The 17766-nt window shown below is 54.9% G+C and overlaps 2 protein-coding genes across 7 annotated transcripts in view; one reads left to right on the plus strand and one right to left on the minus strand.

The window, feature by feature from the left end:
* The window catches only part of CUNH19orf44 (chromosome unknown C19orf44 homolog), a 17463-nt gene extending 16755 nt beyond the window's left edge, over positions 1-708 (plus strand). For all 4 annotated transcript variants that reach the window (XM_045853043.1, XM_045853042.1, XM_045853046.1 and 1 more), the window contains one exon: positions 577-708. Coding sequence is in view for 1 of the 4 variants with exons in the window: in XM_045853046.1 (XP_045709002.1) it covers positions 577-658 (82 nt within the window). In the remaining 3 variants the exon portion in view is untranslated. The remainder of the gene's footprint in view (positions 1-576) is intronic.
* The window catches only part of LOC123828249 (calcium homeostasis endoplasmic reticulum protein), a 19345-nt gene extending 1591 nt beyond the window's left edge, over positions 1-17754 (minus strand). Inside the window, exons 1-16 of one of the 3 annotated variants that reach the window (XM_045853040.1) lie at positions 17611-17754; positions 17127-17300; positions 13088-13272; positions 11842-11979; positions 11423-11574; positions 9741-9852; positions 9565-9654; positions 8085-8352; positions 7117-7292; positions 5475-5910; positions 3791-4029; positions 2690-2823; positions 1468-1554; positions 848-997; positions 639-755; positions 61-155 (exon numbers count right to left, since the gene is read on the minus strand). In XM_045853040.1, the coding sequence (XP_045708996.1) occupies positions 61-155; positions 639-755; positions 848-997; positions 1468-1554; positions 2690-2823; positions 3791-4029; positions 5475-5910; positions 7117-7292; positions 8085-8352; positions 9565-9654; positions 9741-9852; positions 11423-11574; positions 11842-11979; positions 13088-13272; positions 17127-17300; positions 17611-17635 (2578 nt within the window). In that variant the 5' untranslated portion in view covers positions 17636-17754. Of the gene's footprint in view, positions 1-60; positions 156-638; positions 756-847; positions 998-1467; positions 1555-2689; positions 2824-3790; positions 4030-5474; positions 5911-7116; positions 7293-8084; positions 8353-9564; positions 9655-9740; positions 9886-11422; positions 11575-11841; positions 11980-13087; positions 13273-17126; positions 17301-17610 lie in introns of all 3 variants that reach the window. The other 2 variants (XM_045853041.1, XM_045853039.1) reach the window with 2 other exon arrangements.
* Between the last annotated feature and the right edge of the window lie 12 nt (positions 17755-17766).

Genomic DNA, 17766 nt, shown 5'->3' on the forward strand with positions numbered 1-17766 from the left:
ACAGCAGTGAGTCGGAACTGCCTGACTCCATCATCCCCAACCCTGAGCCCAGAACCTTACCCATTTTCACCAGCATCTGATGTCCTTTGTTCTCTTCCCCAAGCCTGGAGTCGGGTATAGGAGGTGCTGAATTAGAACCCAGACCAGCTGAAGAACTAAAATTAAGACAGGTTACGTCTTTTAAAAAAGAGCTGGTACATTTATTGGAATGAAAACTCTTAAGAGTGTTACAGGGTGTGGCCTGTATGAGCGGCCACAGCGTAGGACAGACACACACACTTGTGTCTCCACCACTCTTCTTCATCCTCTTCGCCAGCCAAGTAAGGGGGCTCCCTAAGATGATGGCTCTTGCCCCATACTGTGCAGCAAGGGTGGGGCACACCAAACCCTAAAACAGTTAGAAACACAGCCCAGCCACTGCCTCAGGCTTTACAGCATGACCACAAAAAGGTAAGACCACAGTGTGAGATGAGGAGGCACCAATGTCACCGCATTAGTGCTTGGGTGTCCCTGAGGTGCTGTCCCAGCACAGGCCACTGCCAGCATGTCTTCTAATGACACGTTTCACATTCACAGCAAAGCCTCAGAGGTTCCAGTGCTACCAGCGGGTCACTGGACAGTTAAGACAGAAATCTTACGGCGGAGTAGGGCTCCTTGACCTCGACCGACGTCTCCTCCCTGGGGAGTATGACTTGGACCGGGAGCGGGAGCGGGACCTCGAGCGGCTTCTTGAGGAGCGGGATCGGCTACGGCTCCTGTTGGGGAAGAGAAGGGAGAGCCCTGCGGGTCAGCCCTGCAGCAACCTGGAAGCCTCAGGCCCAATCCCAGACAGGTGAAACCTGCCTACCTGGAGCGGGAACGGGAGTAGGAGCGGGAACGGGAGCAGGAGCGTGACCGCGACCTCGAGTATGAGCCAGATGACTTGGAGGACCTCGAGTTGGAGCGAGAGGAGGAACGCCCTCGGCTTTTGGATCGGCTCCGAGACCGTGAGGGTCCGCTGCAGGGAGAGGCTGCTGAGCTGGAGCCGGCACCTCCTGGCTCCCACACAAGCTGAGCCTGCCACCTCCATCCGATTTTGGGAGGAACCTACGGGTGCCTGTCAGTGTGAGGCCACATCATTCACACCAGGGTGCTGCGTTCCTAAGCAGCTTAGTGAATACAGACCATAACAACCTTTTTTTGTGCCGGTGTTTTCAGTCTAACCCAGGCCTGTGGGAAGAGCTCCCACTCAGTGCCTCTGTCACAGGGGCCAGACCCCAGACCCAGGCAGGGGTCAGATCTGACCTCTTCTGCCTGTGTTTGGGGGTGTGTGTGACATCACATAACTGGGCAGGATGCGAGGTGTTAGGGCATGCTATGACACATCAGGATGCGACAGAACAGTGTGTCTGGTTCACTCTAAGGCAATTCACAACAAGATCCAGCCAGGGAGGCCATGACTCCACAGGTTAGCAGGCACGCCCTTACCTGTTCCTCTTCTCCTGGCCTTTCCGCCGTCGGGCCCGCATCTTTGCTCGGAAGAACTCATAGAGGCCATTCTGCTCCCAGCCTTCGCTGTAAGACAGGGGTAACCCCCATGTGACCACAACACCTCTCACCTCCCCAACACAGGGCACTGGGGAAAGCTCATCAGGAGTAAGCCTCCTCACACCTGCCACAGGCCTTCAGAGGTGTACAGCCCCCCCCCCCTTCACTCAGGATGTTAAGCACGGGCCCCCCAGACAGCACTCGGGCGGCTGTTTCCGTGGCACCCTTTCTCAAATACAGAAGCAGGCCGAGGCAAGACATCTGCTGGCAAGTGGAGAGACTGGGCTGTAAGCTGGCTCCACCCAGATCCTGGCCTTTCCGAACTGCTGTTTCAAGAAAAAGCCGAGGGGGGTTAGGGTCTGTGGTCATACTTAAGCTGGGGGCCAGGGCCTCTGACTCCTAGGTGGACACACGTGCACCTGGCACAGGATGGGAAGCCATTTCAGCCGGGCTGGCAAACAGGCTGTGGGGGAAGGGTATCCTGAAAGGGACAAAACTTGGATATGCAGCAGTGAGCCACTTCTGAAATGTGCCACGTCTGAGTTCTTGTTGTAATGGATAGATCTTAAGTAGAAAAACCTTTCAATTATTTATTGATTTGAAAGAAACATCTTGTTCTACTTATTTATGCATTTGTTGGTTAATTCTTGTAAGTGCTATAACTGGGGACCAAACCCATAACCTTGGTGTACCAGTATGATGCTCTAACCAAGTGCATTACCCAGCCAGAGCTGTAAAAGCATTTCATCAAGGGTCCCTATGGCCACTATGTAGCCCTGACTGGTGTGACTCGGTTGAGTGTCATTCGACAAAGCAAAAAGGCCGCTGATCCAATCCCTGGTCGGGGTGCACATAAGAGGCAGCTGATCAATGTCTCTCTCACGGATTTTTCCCTCCTTTCTCCCTCCCTTCCCCTCTCTCTAGAAATAAATGGAGTCTTAAAAAAAAAAAAAGGGCCAGAGGAGACAGACGCTCTAACTCAAACCAGTGATTTCTCTTCAAGACATCACACTTCTCACCTGGGCCTCACACCATGCTGGGCAGAAGGCATGGCTGGTACGAGTCTTTCTTACGAGGCTAAATTAGGGAAGACAGGCTAGGAGAAGGGACAGATTCCCCTCCTATCACCCACCCCACTGCTGGGTGTCCCTAAGCCGCGTACCTGTTCCTGGGCCTGTCATGGGAAGGAGGACTGTAAAAGGCCTCCACGGCCGCCAGCAGCCTCTCGCTCGGTGGCATGGGGGGTGGAAGGCGAATGTCTTTAGGGTCCAAAGGCTTGTACTCGTGATCTTCTAGCTGCAGGTGGAAAACACAGTGGTCAATGCTTCTTGCTGGAGCCATCAGGCCCACCCAGAAGGGTGCAGGCACGGGGGCAGGAGACAGGCCCTAGTTTGGTGTACAGGTTGCCCTGGGCACCAGAGTGCTCATCCTGCCCTTCTTGGAAGGCCCACCCTCTTGTAGGGCTTCAGCCACATTCCAAATAGGGTGGCTGAGGGCTCCCCCTTGAGGCTGATAAAAGCCACAGAATTCTTTCTCCAGCCAACGTACACAGATGATGTGGCCTCATGCTAAAGAGACAGAAAAAGCCCCGGGTTCATTCCGACAGGCTGTGAGTCCTGGATGCCCTGTCTGCAGATGCTACCCCGTGCCCCAACTTCCTACCCCACACCCCGTCCTCTCCCTTGCAGGCCCTCCCACAGCCACCACAGCTTCAGCAGGACCCCGGAGCCCCTTCTCAGTAACAGCTCCCCATTCATTTGCCCTTTTGCCTCTACCTCTCCCTGCACCCTGATGGACTCTTCCCTACTTGTATATAGTCTGTGGTGGCTCAGAGGGCATGGGAAGGGGCAGTGACCAGCAGGGCCCCTGGAGCCCCAACCCCTTGCTCAGTTCACCCTTCACATGCCCTACCCCACCTCTGCAGATTCCCGAGTTCCCCGAGGGCACACCTCAGAGGCCACCCCTTTCTTGAAAAACCCTTGTACCATCATGTGCAACCCAGCCGGCTCCAAGTGGCACCAAACTTTCAGCACCAGGAGGGAGGTGCAGAGGGAGCAAAGCAGCATGGGCCTTGCTGGCACAGGTGCATTCTCACCGGCTTGGTCAAAAGTTCACCAGGAAGCGGAAAATGAGAAGGGAAGTAGTCTGGGAAGCACTGTTTTGCAACCTATGGGAAATGGGTTCCACCTGTGGACTTTTCACATGGAGACAGGCACCGGCTTGAGCATGTGCTGCTAAACTTGGCACTTACCACAGACCTTACCTTCACAAGAGGGGCCATCAGCCCGGCGGGGAGGTCAAAGTAGGGAACGTTGGGGACCAGACTGGGGTCATCATGGTTGATGTGGGGAGGGCCCTGTCGCCTCATGTGGGGGGGTTGTCCATTGAAGCCATGGGGAGGAGGGCCAAAGTCGGGGTGCTGGGGGCCCCCCCAAGGTGGGTGCTCATTGATCCCAGGATGTGGCATGCGGTGGCCAGGGTGGTGGTGAGGGGGTCCCATCTCTGCAAAACAAAAACGTCTCAGGCTTACAGAGAAGTTATGAGCTGGGCAGTGCCAAGGGCTCAGGCATAGTCCCCTAGGTGACAAATGTCAGCAGAAAGGGGCTCAGAAAGAGGCAAAGATGCCAATACCTTTCTGGGCAGCCCTGCCTGGCACCTTTTCTACCACTGCTTCACTCACTCCTTAGGCAATACAGCACGGGAGGGAGGAGGCGAGACTCAGCTTGGAGGGGCCTGTCCTGTACCTGCAGCAGCACCTGATGGACCTCACAGGTTAAGGAACCACAGGGAAATCACAGAGCCTTCAAACAGCAAGGTTACAGGCTGAACTGTACCCCCCACCCCCCAATTCACCAGTCCTAACTCTCAGTACCTCAGAATGTGACTGCATTTGGAGACAGAACCTTTAAAGAGGTAATTACCTTAAAGTAAATTCATATGGATGGGTCCTGATCCAGTGTGACTTAAGATTTTGGCAGACAGGCAGATGGGGCAACCACGTGAGGACACGGAGAAGATGGCTATCTACAAACGCAGGAGCAAGGCTCCAGAACTAACCCTATCTCCACCAGGAATCAGTCAGTGCCCGCTGTTGGAGCCACCCAGTCTGTGGGCCTCTGCCATGCCATCCCGGGGTGTTAACCCAACAATGAAAGTGCTAAGTGATCTCTGAGCTTAACTGGTATAACCAAGGATGGATGTAAAAATAAAGGTAGAGGCACCCTGGCCTGTTAACTCAGTTGGTTAGAGCACTGTCCCAATACACCAAGGTTGTGGGTTTGATCCTTGGTCAGGGCACATACAAGAACCAACCAATGAATGCATAAAGTGGGACAACAAATTGATGTCTCTCTCCCTTCCATTCTCTAAAATCAATAAATTAAAAAAATTTAAATAAAAGTAGAAGCAGTAATACATTAGGAATGAAATTATTTTAAAAAGAAAAAATGAACAAAAGTAAAGTTCTTAAAAAAAAAAACAAAAAAAAACCAGTAAGCAGAGAAACTGATAAAAACTCAGACAAGGAACCGGGAAGCAACCCCATGACAGCAGCATGGGCCCGGATTCGGTGCCTGCCGACCGCCTGCTGCTTTGGGCCCTCAGGGGTTATTTTTCCTTCTGGAGTCTGTGCTCCCTTCTCTGCAGGACAGACAGATGGAGTGCTGTTCCGGGAGTGTGGGGAGAGGGACCAGGAGGTTACACCTCCACAGCCCGGTGTGTGGTTGTTGCCGACACCTGAGTTGCCAGGCTGTTCGCCTGTCATCACATGACTCGGATGTGACCTAGACTCATCAGGTACACACCCAGGACAGAGAGCAGTGCCATCAGCATGCTCAGGAGGCAGATCTGTTAAGCACCTCCTTCAGGCAGGCAACTTGGACTTCTCCAGGAACCAGGGGCAAGAGAGGGCTGTGTGCACTGGGCCTCTGAACTGGCAGAGCACTCACCAGCAGGGAAGTCCCCCTGGGGATAGTCAAAGCGGTGAGGATAGGGTGGCCGCTCGAAGGGGTGCCTCGGGGGGAAGTCATCCTGCATGAAGCGGGGTGGGAAGCGGTTGAAGTTGTGGGGGTGTGGCGGCTGGTTGAATTGTGGGTGCTGCTGATGGGGTGGGAAGGGCCCACGGAAGTGTGGCGGCCGCTGCATGCGGAAGGGTGGCTCTCGCTGGCCGCTACCCCAGGGTGGCTGCTCGTGCTGGTTGTTCCAGGGGCCCTCAAACTGGCTATTCCAGTTGGGGTCGGGCTGGCTGTTCCAGGGTGCGTCACGCTGGCCGTTCCAGCCTGGGTCCCCGCGCTGCTCACCCCACATGCCCTCGTGGCTGTTGTTCCAAGGCGGGCAGTGGGGTGGCCCGCCCTGGTGGTGTGGGTAGGGGGGCTGCTCAGGAGGCTGCAAGACAAAGAGCAGAGATAAGCCACTCATGAGGCTCATCCAGCACCCTACAGACATCTGGCCTCCGCACTGCCTGGTGCTGCATGCTGATGGTCCACTGGGCGCTGCCCTGGGCAGACCATGGTGCCTCGCTGACTGACATCTGCAGTGGGTGCTGTGGTACCTGCCCCACCATTGGCCCCTCATGTCCATGCAGATAACCTGACTCCCAAATGCTGCACCCAGATCTTGGCTGAGAACTTCTTTTGGGTCAGTACGTAAGCCCCACGAACAGGGGCTCTGGACCCCGCCTACCCCTCAGCGCACTGTGCAGAGGTGCCTCCTCCACCATACCCAGAGCATGTGGAATGACTGAACTCCAAGGGCCCATGGTGGCCTCCTACCCTGAAGACACCCCCTTTTATAACTTCCCTCTACCCTGTGCTGCCTCCTCTCCTGGGTTATCTCCCACATCAACTGTCACCCTCAAATCCTGCCTCAGGGTGTGCTCTGGAGCACACCCCAGGACACGTTTCTGTAGAATGAAGACAATATAGCTCCAGTCTCACCCAGCTGCTGCTCTGAAGACTTAGAGCTGGACTGCAACCCAAACTCAGAGCCAGGGAAGGATGTGTCCAGATGAGGCTGACCGGAAGGCCCACCTCTAGGGTCATGGTTGGTTAGCTCCACTGACCACCAACATGGAGAGGCCAGCCCAGGCTACCACACCCGCAGGAAGCCAGGAAAACAGATTTTAAATATGGCAACTATCTAAAAATGTGTAAGACACCACACGGGCAGGCTGGCCAAGTGCATTGCTAGGCCATAGCTGACAGTGGACTGCCAAACCAGGGCAGAACCTCGGTGAGGGGACCCTGTTCTTGGGGGCCTCCCAGTCATGCTATGCTGGATAAGATGACCCCTGCCCTGACCTAGAAGTTTCTGACCCCAAGGAAACAGAAGGAAGTGACCAGTATCTCAGCCCCGGAAAATGCTGCCAGCCTGATACTTGTGGTGACCTTCCCTTTCCTTATAAAACCAGAATGTTCTTTCCAGTGTGACAAAATGTGGACACTCTGCTAGTTGAACCAGTCAAAAAAAGGGAAGGAAAGGGAACACCATCTTGTACTTAACTCTGTGGACTTTCCCAGCACTCACAGGAAAACGGGGACCTGTTACTGAGAACCCCAAATGATCAAAGCACCAGAGAAGGAGAAGAAATACCTGCTGTTGACCCCAAGGAGCAACAGGGTGAGGCTGGTCAAACCAGGGGGGTTTGTTGGGCGGGATCTGGTCGTGGGGCCCAGGGCCCCGGGGGCCAGTGGCTGCAGGGTCTTGGACCCCTCCCGAGGCGTCGTAATCAGAGGAGCCGGGCATTTGGATGGGAGGCTTGTTGTCATCTGGAGCGAGGCAAGAAGGCAGTTAGCAGAGGCCCCGGCAGCAAAAGGCCCCACCCCAAACACTCTTCAGCAAACACCCAGGCAGCCCAGGCTGGGTGTTTACTTCCCGATAAATCCAGGCTTCGTGACCCCACTGAGCACTAGTCACCACTGGAAAGGCAGCAGCAGAAGGGAGACTGCCCCACATAGGACACACGTTCCCTTCTGAGAGTTCTACAAGGGCCTCAGGCCTGCTGCGTCAATTTTAGTTTGTTGAGGAATTTTATCGTCGATGAGTTTTACTGACATTTTTGAATTGGGCTGAAAGATCACTTCCTCTCATCTGATCTGTTATTTCATTAGATTTTTAGTGTTAAACCATCCTTGTGCATTCCTGGGGCATGTTCTTTTTGATCATAATATATTTTAAAAATACTTGACTGGATTTTACTCGTTAAGTTTTTGTTTAGTATTTTCACATCTTCATTTAGAGGGGACACTGTATTTTCAAGGGGATTGTATTTCAACTCCTGCCCTGGCCCTGCCCATCCAATGAGAAGTCACCCTGGTCCTGGAGAACGATTTGGGCCCCTTCCCCCTGCTTGTACTCTGGGACAGCTCAGACAGGAGAACTGTCTGAGTTGTAAAAGTTCTGTTACACTTAAATGTGAAGTCCCCCAGCCTGGCACTCTAAACTGATTAGAATCTGGCCTGCGACTATATAATCAGAGCCCTTCTCTTGGGGTGGGGCGGGTGTGGGAGGCTGCTTTCTGGGGCTGGTCCCCAAGGGTGGGTGCAGAGGGGGCCACATACCGGGCTGGGTAGTTGGTGGGATGGCTGGGGTAGGCGTGGGGGCCGGCGGCGGGGCAGGTGGTGGTGGCGTGGCCTTGACTTCGGCTTCCATTTGTGGCATCTGGATCTGCTGCTGTTGTTGCTGTTGCTGCTGCTGCTGCTGCTGCTGCTGCTGCTGGGCCAAGCTGTTGACAAACTCCTCATGCTGCGTCTTGAGGGTCTGTATCTGCTGCTGGAAGGCCAGCTGCACTGGCTGGACGACTGAGGAGTACTCGTTGATGAGCGTGGCCTGGCAGAGAGAAGGGCAGCTAGTACTCAGGGCTCAGGCCCCGGGGCCCACCCCTTCGGCAGCACAATGGGGACAAATGCTGGGAAAGCACTGGGAAGCTGGGGTGCTGCCGTGGGCAGCAAGGCAGGCAGGTGACTTTCATGTAAAACAATCAACTTGGTCTTGACAACCAGAGCATCTGAACCTAGCTAAACCCTTGGTGATACGCAGTGCAGTTTAGAATTCCTTGATAATGGAACCCGGCAGTGACAGCTGTGCTCTGGGTGGCCACACAGACTTTAAACACATGTTGCTGACAAACATTCTGGGACACGCTCATTCGCTGTCTGGCTTTGAACGAGTCACCAAGTCTCTGAGCCACAATTTTTCTCATCTGCAAAATGGTACAACATTGAGATGAACTTTCAAGGACTTCAGGGAGGAGTTGGTGACTAACACATGGAAAGGGACTAATAAGGAGGAGCTCAGTAATCGTGAGCTGCTATTGTAAACTTGGGAGGAAAAAAGGCAGTCGGCATAATTGTTGGGTGGTGGTAACAGTCCATTTTTAGTAGAGAAAGTATGAAGTGCACTTTCCTCGTTTGTTTCTGAGCAAGAGCCTGTGCCCTGTTGGAGGGATGGTGTTCAGGACCACTGCCGAGGAAAGCAGCCTGCACACAGCACCCGATGTTCAACCAGGCCTTCCGGCCCAAGAGAAGTGCTTTTTATTCCAGCAGCTGTGTATGGGGCAGTGATGCTGGCACCATGGCAGAAGGGACCAGGAAGTCCCTCCTCACCCTGCGCCTGTGTTCTGGGCAAAGGCAGACATGTGAACAAGGAGCACCAACTGCACACGGTGATGGCTGCAGCAGCCTAGACTACACTGGGATCTGCTCACGTCCCCGTCAGGTGAGTAGACACCTGGAGGACCGGCACAAATAGGCTAGTGACACCCTGAGAGCAGGGCTGAAACTGGGAACTGGGTCACAAGCACACCCGCAAGTCTCACCTGGGAGGGTCTGCCCCTCACTGCACGTGGGACAGGGGCCCCCAAGGCTGTTGCTCAGACCTCAGCCCCCAATGTTCACCAGAGGCACACGTGGGATCCGAAGCCACCATTCCATCAGCTGCTTCCAGCCCAGGTTGGAGAGATGAGCCCCCTGACTTCTAAAAACTGTTGGGGTGGCGTCTGGCTTGGCCCAGGAGTGTGGTTTGAGAGGTAGCAACACTCACCTGGTACTGGCTGAGCCCCAGGGCTGGGCTCTGCAACTGCTGGATGATGGAGTCGTCAAAGTAGCCGTTCTTCTCCCACAGCTGCAGGAGCTGGATGTGGGGAGGACGAGGGGTCACATTGGGGAAACAACATGACCAGCCCCTGCCCACCTCACCCTCCAGGCTATACCACATACCCGGGCAATCTTTTGCTGCTTGTCTTCCTCCACGGCCAAGAAGCTGGTGCAGTAGATGGGCACCACAACCTTCTGCAGGGCGGCCAGCAGCTCCCTGGCCTGCTTGCGCTGGCTGTGAGGGAGAGACCTTCCGCGCATCAGGGCCCTGGGGCGGGACCCGGCCACGCGCCCGTTACCATCGCGGCTCCAGCCATAGCACCCTCTGCCTTCTCAGGGAACGGGCCCCCAACCCAGCTGGGACAAGGGCTGGGCTTCCCACAAGACCTGTGCTGGCAGTTGGGCCCAACTGACAGATAGAAAGCAGTAGGAAAAGGAAAAAAAATCACAGGCTGGGGACATTCAGAGCAAAGCCTGTCACCCTGGTCTGCTTATCAGTAAGATAATCCTTCCTTCCTGGGGTGGCATGACCATGGATAGATACAGGGTCTATAAGAGCCCCCACTGTCCACAAAGGACCAGCCAGGGCTGCTGTGGGCTCAGGGACTTGTCTATGTGGCCTTGCTGAGCACTGCTATCCCCTGTGCACAAAAGCCCCCCAACCCGGCCCCCACATTTCAGGAAGCAGGAGTGTGCCCTGCGTTGGGGACTCGATGCTGGCCGGGCAAGGCAGCCTACTCCCACATTCTTCCACACTCTGTGCATAAATGGGTGTAGAAGCCCTGGCAGCTATACACTGAGGTGGCACAGGGCCCCCAGTGTGGCGGTGACAGAACCCAGGTGGCATATCTGCTGCTTCCCAGGGAGGACACGAGGCAGATGGCGAGTAGCTGAAACCCCTCCCAACACCGAGCTCACCAGAGGGAGCTCACAGACAGGATGGAGTGCCTGGGGTCAGGGGAGGGAGGGCGGTCCAGGTGGGAGGACAGGCAGGACAGGGCTATCTCTGCAGAGTTTCCCTGAAGTCAGAAGAGCAGTGGGTAAAGCAGGAAGGTGGGGAAGGTTCTGGGCAGCTGCCTATTTCCCCACACCAGAGAACTAAGGGAACAACAAGGTAGGCAGTGACTGAGTGGGGGGTGGGGAGGGAAAGCACCCAGGATGCACATGCAGTGGCAGACAGGACAAGGCAAAGGACCAAGGCAGGCAGGTCGGTTTCTGCTGCCCTCACTGGCACCAAACCCTTCAGCTGACCAAGCTCAAAGCCAAACATGGCAGCCACACACCAGCCTCACTAGCACTGTCTCCTTCTGCCTGTCTCCTCCCGTGGCCTGTGATGGCTCAGGCATCTGGTTCCTTAAGTTAACCTTTGTTGTAAGGCCCCAAGGAGGCGCAGATGTAAACACTGGTCTGGCCTGGGGAGGGCTCTGGGGATGGGAGGCTGGTCTCGGTGGTGTGCGATAGTCAGCAAGGGGAACCTGGCATCAAGAGCCCTGAAGCAGGGCAGTTAGGTGACTGGAGGTGTGTATGCGTATCACTGAGGGGCAGCTGACAGCCAACAGAGAAATGATAAGAGACTGTAGAAGCTGCCGCAAGAGAGCAAGGAGACAAGAAACGGTGGCCCTAGGTAAGGTGAGGGGTCTGGGAATGGGCCGAGGTGTGTGTGGGTGGGTGTGGGGGAGGTGCTTATGACCTGGATTGACCCTCCCCCAGGGTCTCCTGTCCTGGAACAGGCCAAGCTACCAAGTGAAAAACAGTGGCCATGACAGGGCTGGAGGGCGAGGTGAGCTGGACCTGGGGGCCCTTACCAGTGGTGCAGCACATCATTGATCAGGTAGATGAGGTGCAGCCGCAGCTCAAAGTGCGCCCCATCAGCTGTGATGCGGTTCCGGAGGTGGCCCGCCATCAGCTCACAGTGTGGAGGGGACTTAGCATTGCTGAACATCCAGTTCTTCCCGGCCTGCAATGGCCAGAGCGATGGGTGAGCAGGGCTGGGCTCCCCCAGCCAGAGCGTGGGCAAGGTACCCAGGGAGGTCAGAGCACAGCTGAGGTGTGGTACCCAAGGGCTTGGCTGCATGCTATAGCCTCTGCCTGCCTGCCTTCTCCCTCTTGGAGGTACTTAGGAGGGAAGGGCAGTAGCAGACAAGGCACCCCTACAGGAGTCCCAGCCCAGACAGACTTCGGTGGGCTCCCACCTGTCAGCAGCACTGAGCCCACCAGCCCTCACCGAGATGGCGTCTTTGGTGCACGTGTCAATGATGGGCTGCAGCAGGTTATCAAACTCATTCATGTCCAACTGGGTCTCCTCCAGGAGCTTCTGCATCTGCTGCTCCACTGCATGGGCCACCGCCGCTGTCACCTGCTCCTGAGAGGGTCAGGTGGGACCAAGACTGCCCATCAGTGCCCCACCACAGCACTAGGAGGCTCTGTCCCTCACGTCTGCAGTGTCAGACCCGCACCTGGGGCAGCCATGGCCATGGCCAGCAGAGCGGGCAGAGCACAGAATGAGGTAAGACACGGAAAGACAATGTCTGCCCCCCACCCTCCAGGTGACAGATGGAGTGGTTAAAACACAGCAGAACAAGGAATCTCTGCAGCCAATTCAACACAAAAGGAAAGAAAAGTGAGCAACAATGTGGACAGACAGGATGTATAAATGGTCCCTAGTGAGGAGAAAGGAGAACAACCTCACTAGCAACCAGGAAATTGGAAATTAAAACAAGATGCCAGAGTTCCACCCATTAGATCAGGAAACGAAGGGACCACTGGGACCCAGCACCGCTGTGGGGACAGGCAGTCTGCTCAGGACTGGTGGAGGACAGACCCTCCAGCCTATGAGGTGCTCCATCCAGAAACAGGGTATGTGATCTGGCATGTTTTCTAGTCAGCAGTACGACAGTAATCTTAAATCTAATTAATAAAATTGGGGCTGGTGTTTCAGTTGTCTTAGTTTTTATTTATCTCACTTTCCTGGTGATTTATCCTATTGTACTTGGCCAAAGTATCAGAACTGATGGATTGGGACAGAAGGGTCCTTCCCACAACAGCTTGGAATGATCTGGCTAGGAAGAACTGTTGCCAATGGTACTAGAGACCAACCGGCACTCACAATTTCTAATGTGCAGTCCCACTCACAGGTGTCCACCCCAGCAAACAGCTTGAGCAGTCATTTTACTGGAGTGAGAGGCAACCTCTGTCCAGAGTCAGTGGTTGGGCTAAACACACCAGGGGTGGTGGCAGCACTGGAGCATCTCTGAGCACTGGGCAGCACTGTCCTCAGCGTTGATGCTTGATAATGAGTCCTCTTGAGAGCAACTGTGAATCCCAGGGTGCAGATACAAAAACTGAGGCACAGGAGTAAGCCCCAGACACCCAGATGAGGACTAAAGAGAAGGGGAGGGCCCTAGGCTTACTCAGAGCATTGGTCTCAGGGGTGGTGGAGTGGGAGGGAAGAGGAGAAGCAGGCCCCGTACCTGTCTGAGGGCCAGCAGGTGCTGCTCCTGCTGCTGCAGGTTCCACTGGCTCTGCTGGATGAGCTCATCCATGGACGGGGCTCCCTGGGCAGGTGGGATGGGTGCAGCAGGGGCTAGTGGGGGCTGCGTGAGGGGTGGCAGGGCTGTGGCTGGCTCCAGCTCTGGGGCCTGCTGCTTGCAGATGACTGGCAGGAAAGGAGGAAAGGTGGCCTCATGAGAAAGCAGCTGGGGTCTAGCTGATCCCTTGGCTGCCATCTGGGCAGCTCTAGGCCAGAGGGGCTCCCCTCCTTACACTTACCACCCACGAAAGACTTCTGTGCTGTGCTACCACCACAGTCCGCCTCAGCCACCCCTACCAAAGTCTGCCAGGCTCCCCTCACTTGCAGCTGGGCCCTCCCGACCTGCCCCCATTTCCCCAGAGCCCAGACCCAGCCTCCTTCCATGGTCCCATCTACCACCTCTGAACCGGTCCTCTCCCAGGAGACCTCAGAACTATAACCTTGCCACTCCGGCCAACACCATCTATCTTGCCCAGTGTTCTTTGACATAGACCAAGCCCAAGCTCATCCCCCTCCACCCTCTTCACCTCACCTAGGCCTGAACTGATACTAAATCTAGGCCACAGCCGTGCCCCGAAGGGTGTCTCCCCTAGTCCCCCAGCCTCCTCTGCTACTATCCCCTAATCTACTCTTCAATTTCAGGACATCAAAGCCACGTGACCTCTGGCTAGCAAGTCTAAAAACCTGAGGTCCCACAGCAGGAGCAGCCCACTACCCCCAAGCACAGGCTGTGGCCCACCACCCCAGCCCCTAGTTTCTTGATCCTGACTCGGGGGGAACAGACTCCTTGGCAAGAGACTTCCGGAGTCAATCCAGGTTCAGCCAGTGTGGGATACCCATCCTGCTGACAGGAGCCTGAGTCAGGTGGGTATGTGCCCCAAATCTGGCCAGATGAGAAGGGATAGAAATCTGGACGGCAGGGTTTCCGATGTGGAGGGTCGCTGGACAAAATAGTCTCCCCATTGGAACCACTGTCTAGTCTGAACATGACCATGAGCCCTCCTGAGTCCCACCCCAAGGGGGCCTGGCCTCTGGACAAAGACAGGCAAATGGGGTGGAAGGTGTGGGCCGGGCCAATCATGGGGCTCCCAGTCACTTCTTATGCCTGATGAGCCTTCTAGTGTTCGCACCCAAGGACACCCTCTGGGACGACTTCCTCGACTTGCCTCTGGACACCCTCTTCTGTCCTCCCAAAGACACTTCTTTAGCAAACCTGTTCTCGCAGTCTCTCCATTTCCTCCCTCTTTACTGACTACTCCCAGCAGCACCTAAACCTGTCTTATGTCTTAACACCCCCTTAATCCCCTGCTTCCCTTTCAACAATTTTACAGCCAAGATTCTACCTCAATTCATCTATCTCAGCCCAGGGCAAGTCCGGTTGTGCCCCCCCACACCCCCACTATCCCCACAACTCTGGTCTCACTTGGCCTATGTGGCTGCCCCCTTGGCCCCTTTCTCTTCAACCCTTAAATGCTGGGATGCCAGAGCTGTCTTCCCTCTAGAGCCCCCAGGGCAATCGGCTATGTTCCTGTGGCTGCAATTACCATCTGCACACCGTGATTCCGAAATCTATGGTGTCCTTCCTGGATTCCTGAGCTTTGGACCTTACAGCTCAAACAGCCTATGTCTTCCCATGGGCACCTCACACGGGCCCACATTTCCTCTTCCTCCACCCCTACCAGGCCTACTCCTGACCTCTGTGGCTGGTACTGCTATGTCCACATACCCAAGCCAGAAGACTACAAGGCACATACCCTCCTCTTTCCCTTGCACCTCACACTAACAAGTCAACCTGTGCTGTCAAGTCAGCTCCCTAGATCACATGCTGGTCTCTCTGTGTCCCTGCTGTCACTAGCAAACTTTGCTGTCACTCACATTGCCCTTTAAAGTGCGCCCCCTGCATCCAGTCCTGCCCCCCTGCCTCTCCTCCACATGGCAACTACAGCGCTGCTGCTCAAAGTGTGGTCTGAGGACTGGTCAGGCACTACCAAGGCTAAGCCAACACAGAAAGAGTAAGGGAGGATTTGGAGTCTTTACAGTAACTTGACATTTTATAGCTCACGTTTTTACTGTATTTTGCAAAAGTGTAGTTTCTACAATGGGGTGTAGATTTAAAAAAACAAAAACTGGTCTTTCACCAAAGTTTGTAAAATGCCATTCTAGAACAGTCCTGGGCCTCAGTCTGTACAGTGGCTAATGCTGCTCCAGAACACAGACCTGAAACCAACCCTCCAAGAGACTTCCACGGATCCCAGGAAAATCCTGGCAAGCCAGCTCTCCTTACTCTGCATCCCCACTTTGGGACACTCTAAGAAGCCCTCCTTCTCGGAGCGTCAGTTTTTGTCCCCTCCATTCCCCAGCCCCTCCTAAGGCACTTTCCTCTGCTGAACACCCTTCTCCCGTCAGTTCCCATCTGGTTAACTGATACCTTCTTTAATTCCAGCTAGGTATTGTTACCTGCAGAAAGCACTTCATGAGTCCCAACCTTCCCCTGTTAGAAGCACGCTATCCCTCCTGGGTTAATGCACCAAGTCCCAAGCCGTTCTGGATATCTGACCCTGCAGGGTGAAGTGAGTGGGCTCCCCTGGCAAAGGAAGCAGCACTCACCCCCTGGTCACACCAGCCAAAGCACTGTCTCCCCACTGCCTGGTTATGCCAACAAGATCCACCTGGTGCCCCAGTTCACAAATTCAACCCCTTAACCCCACCTGCCCCCCAGTCCCAGTCCCTTAGACTCAACCCACTGACCTAATCCAGTTCTTACCATCAAATGCCCTGTTCACTCCCCTTCTAGCCTCAGTGGTCCTAGCCTCCACTTCTGCTCCCTCCAGCCTTGCCACACTGGCCACAAGAACCTGACTCAGGTCTCCTTTGTTTCAAACTCCCTTGTGGCTTCACTGCCTGTGGAAGGGGTTTTAAATTTGGTGGGCCAAAGCTAAGGAGTGATTGCTCCAGAAACACATAAGCACATACAACATTTGTCTACAATTTCAGGGAGCTGCTCTCCCTCACCACCACCTCAAACATAACTAGGCAGAAGAACCCCTGAAATGAGGGAAAAAACCCAAACATTGTCCTGGCATTTCCACTCCAGACCAAATGCTTACCCCCTCCACACATGTTCTACACTCCAGCCATGCTGGGACTCTTGTGGTTTTTCCCACGGATACTTGAACCAGGCCTGTTCAAATCACTGCACCTTTGCAGTTTCTTACAAGTTCTTTATTGAACCAAATAAAGTACTACATACTACATATTAGGGAACAGCAATGATCCAAAACAAAAGCTGGTGCTTGTAGTACAGGCTACATTTAGCTTTCAATGGCTATTAACTAGACAATCCCCTACTTACTTAAACAACATATTTAGAAGCTAAGGATTCACTACCGTACAAAACAAATGTGGTACCTTACTATCCGGTGGCTATTTATCATCCAAGTGACAGCTGTGATTCCTAACTCCACCTTAAACTCTTTGAGGGCAGGACCAGAGCCCTGATGCCCAACTCAGTGAACACCAATAAACATCAATCAGCCAAGAACCAAAACCTAGAGGGACGGTTCCTTTTGATTTGGACTGCAAGCAACTGAAACGCACAAAAACCTAGCTGTACCCAGGAAGAACCCACAAAGGGGGCTGGGCAGTGCCTGAAAAGAGTCCTCGGCAAGCCTCTATCATGTCCTTCCTGGAAAACACTGAAGCACTCACTCCACTTCTGCTGACCTCAGTCATCACATCTGCACAACAGAAAAATCCCTGATCCTAAGCCCAGAGGAAGATCGATAACCTCGTTCTGTATTACACTCCGACTCAGCAACCGCTCGCTGCAAGCCTAAGAACAGCAGATGGGATCACGAAGGCCGAGAGGCCCCGTTTTCAAAGAGCATGCGACCAAAAGAAGGCGGTTTGTAGCAGAGCCGCACTGGAATCAGAGAAGGGAATCGCTCGAGGGTGCGGCCAGAGAGCTGGAGAGGACTCACGCTGCTGCTGTTCGAGGGCCAGCTTGCACTTGTAGTAACTGTAGAACTCGCCTCCGAACAGAAACGAGAATTTCGGGTTGTCCTTCTGCTTCTCCATCGTCATCTTCTCAAACTCGGGCCCGTTGCGAGCAACAAACTGGGCCAGCTTATCGATGACATTTCGAAGCTCCTGGTCTAGAGAACGGAGAAAAAGGCCACGCGGGGCGTCAGCGAGGACCGCCCAAATCCGGGAGCCCTGCCGTACTAGCCGCTGTCCGCCAGGTCGGGGTCCCTAGGGGTGGGCCCCACAGAGGCCGCCCTTGTACGGATCCTGATAGGGACCACAAGCGCGCCGGGAATGCGAGGACCAGCGGGAGAGGCCGCAGGCAAACCCGAGAGGCCGAGCCCCGCCCCCTCCAAGGCCCGCGGGCCCCGGGAGGCGGGGTACGCAAACAGGGTATTCGGGGGACAGAGAAACGGTCTCTAAACCCCGGCTGGGCCTCACCATCGGGTGGCAGAGGCATCTCCATGGCTCCTGCCGCCAAGAACGACCTCCGGCGCCTCTCGTTCCCCTACCAGCGCCGTCTGCAGAAGCCGGCCGGAAGTGGCGCGAGGGAGCCGTTTACGGCGGGCCTCGTGAGCTGCTTCCTCCCGCCACTTA

Source organism: Phyllostomus hastatus, unplaced genomic scaffold (genome assembly GCF_019186645.2).
Source record: "Phyllostomus hastatus isolate PE091 unplaced genomic scaffold, TTU_PhHast_1.1 phas_contig_98, whole genome shotgun sequence".
Taxonomy (NCBI): Eukaryota; Metazoa; Chordata; class Mammalia; order Chiroptera; family Phyllostomidae; genus Phyllostomus; species Phyllostomus hastatus.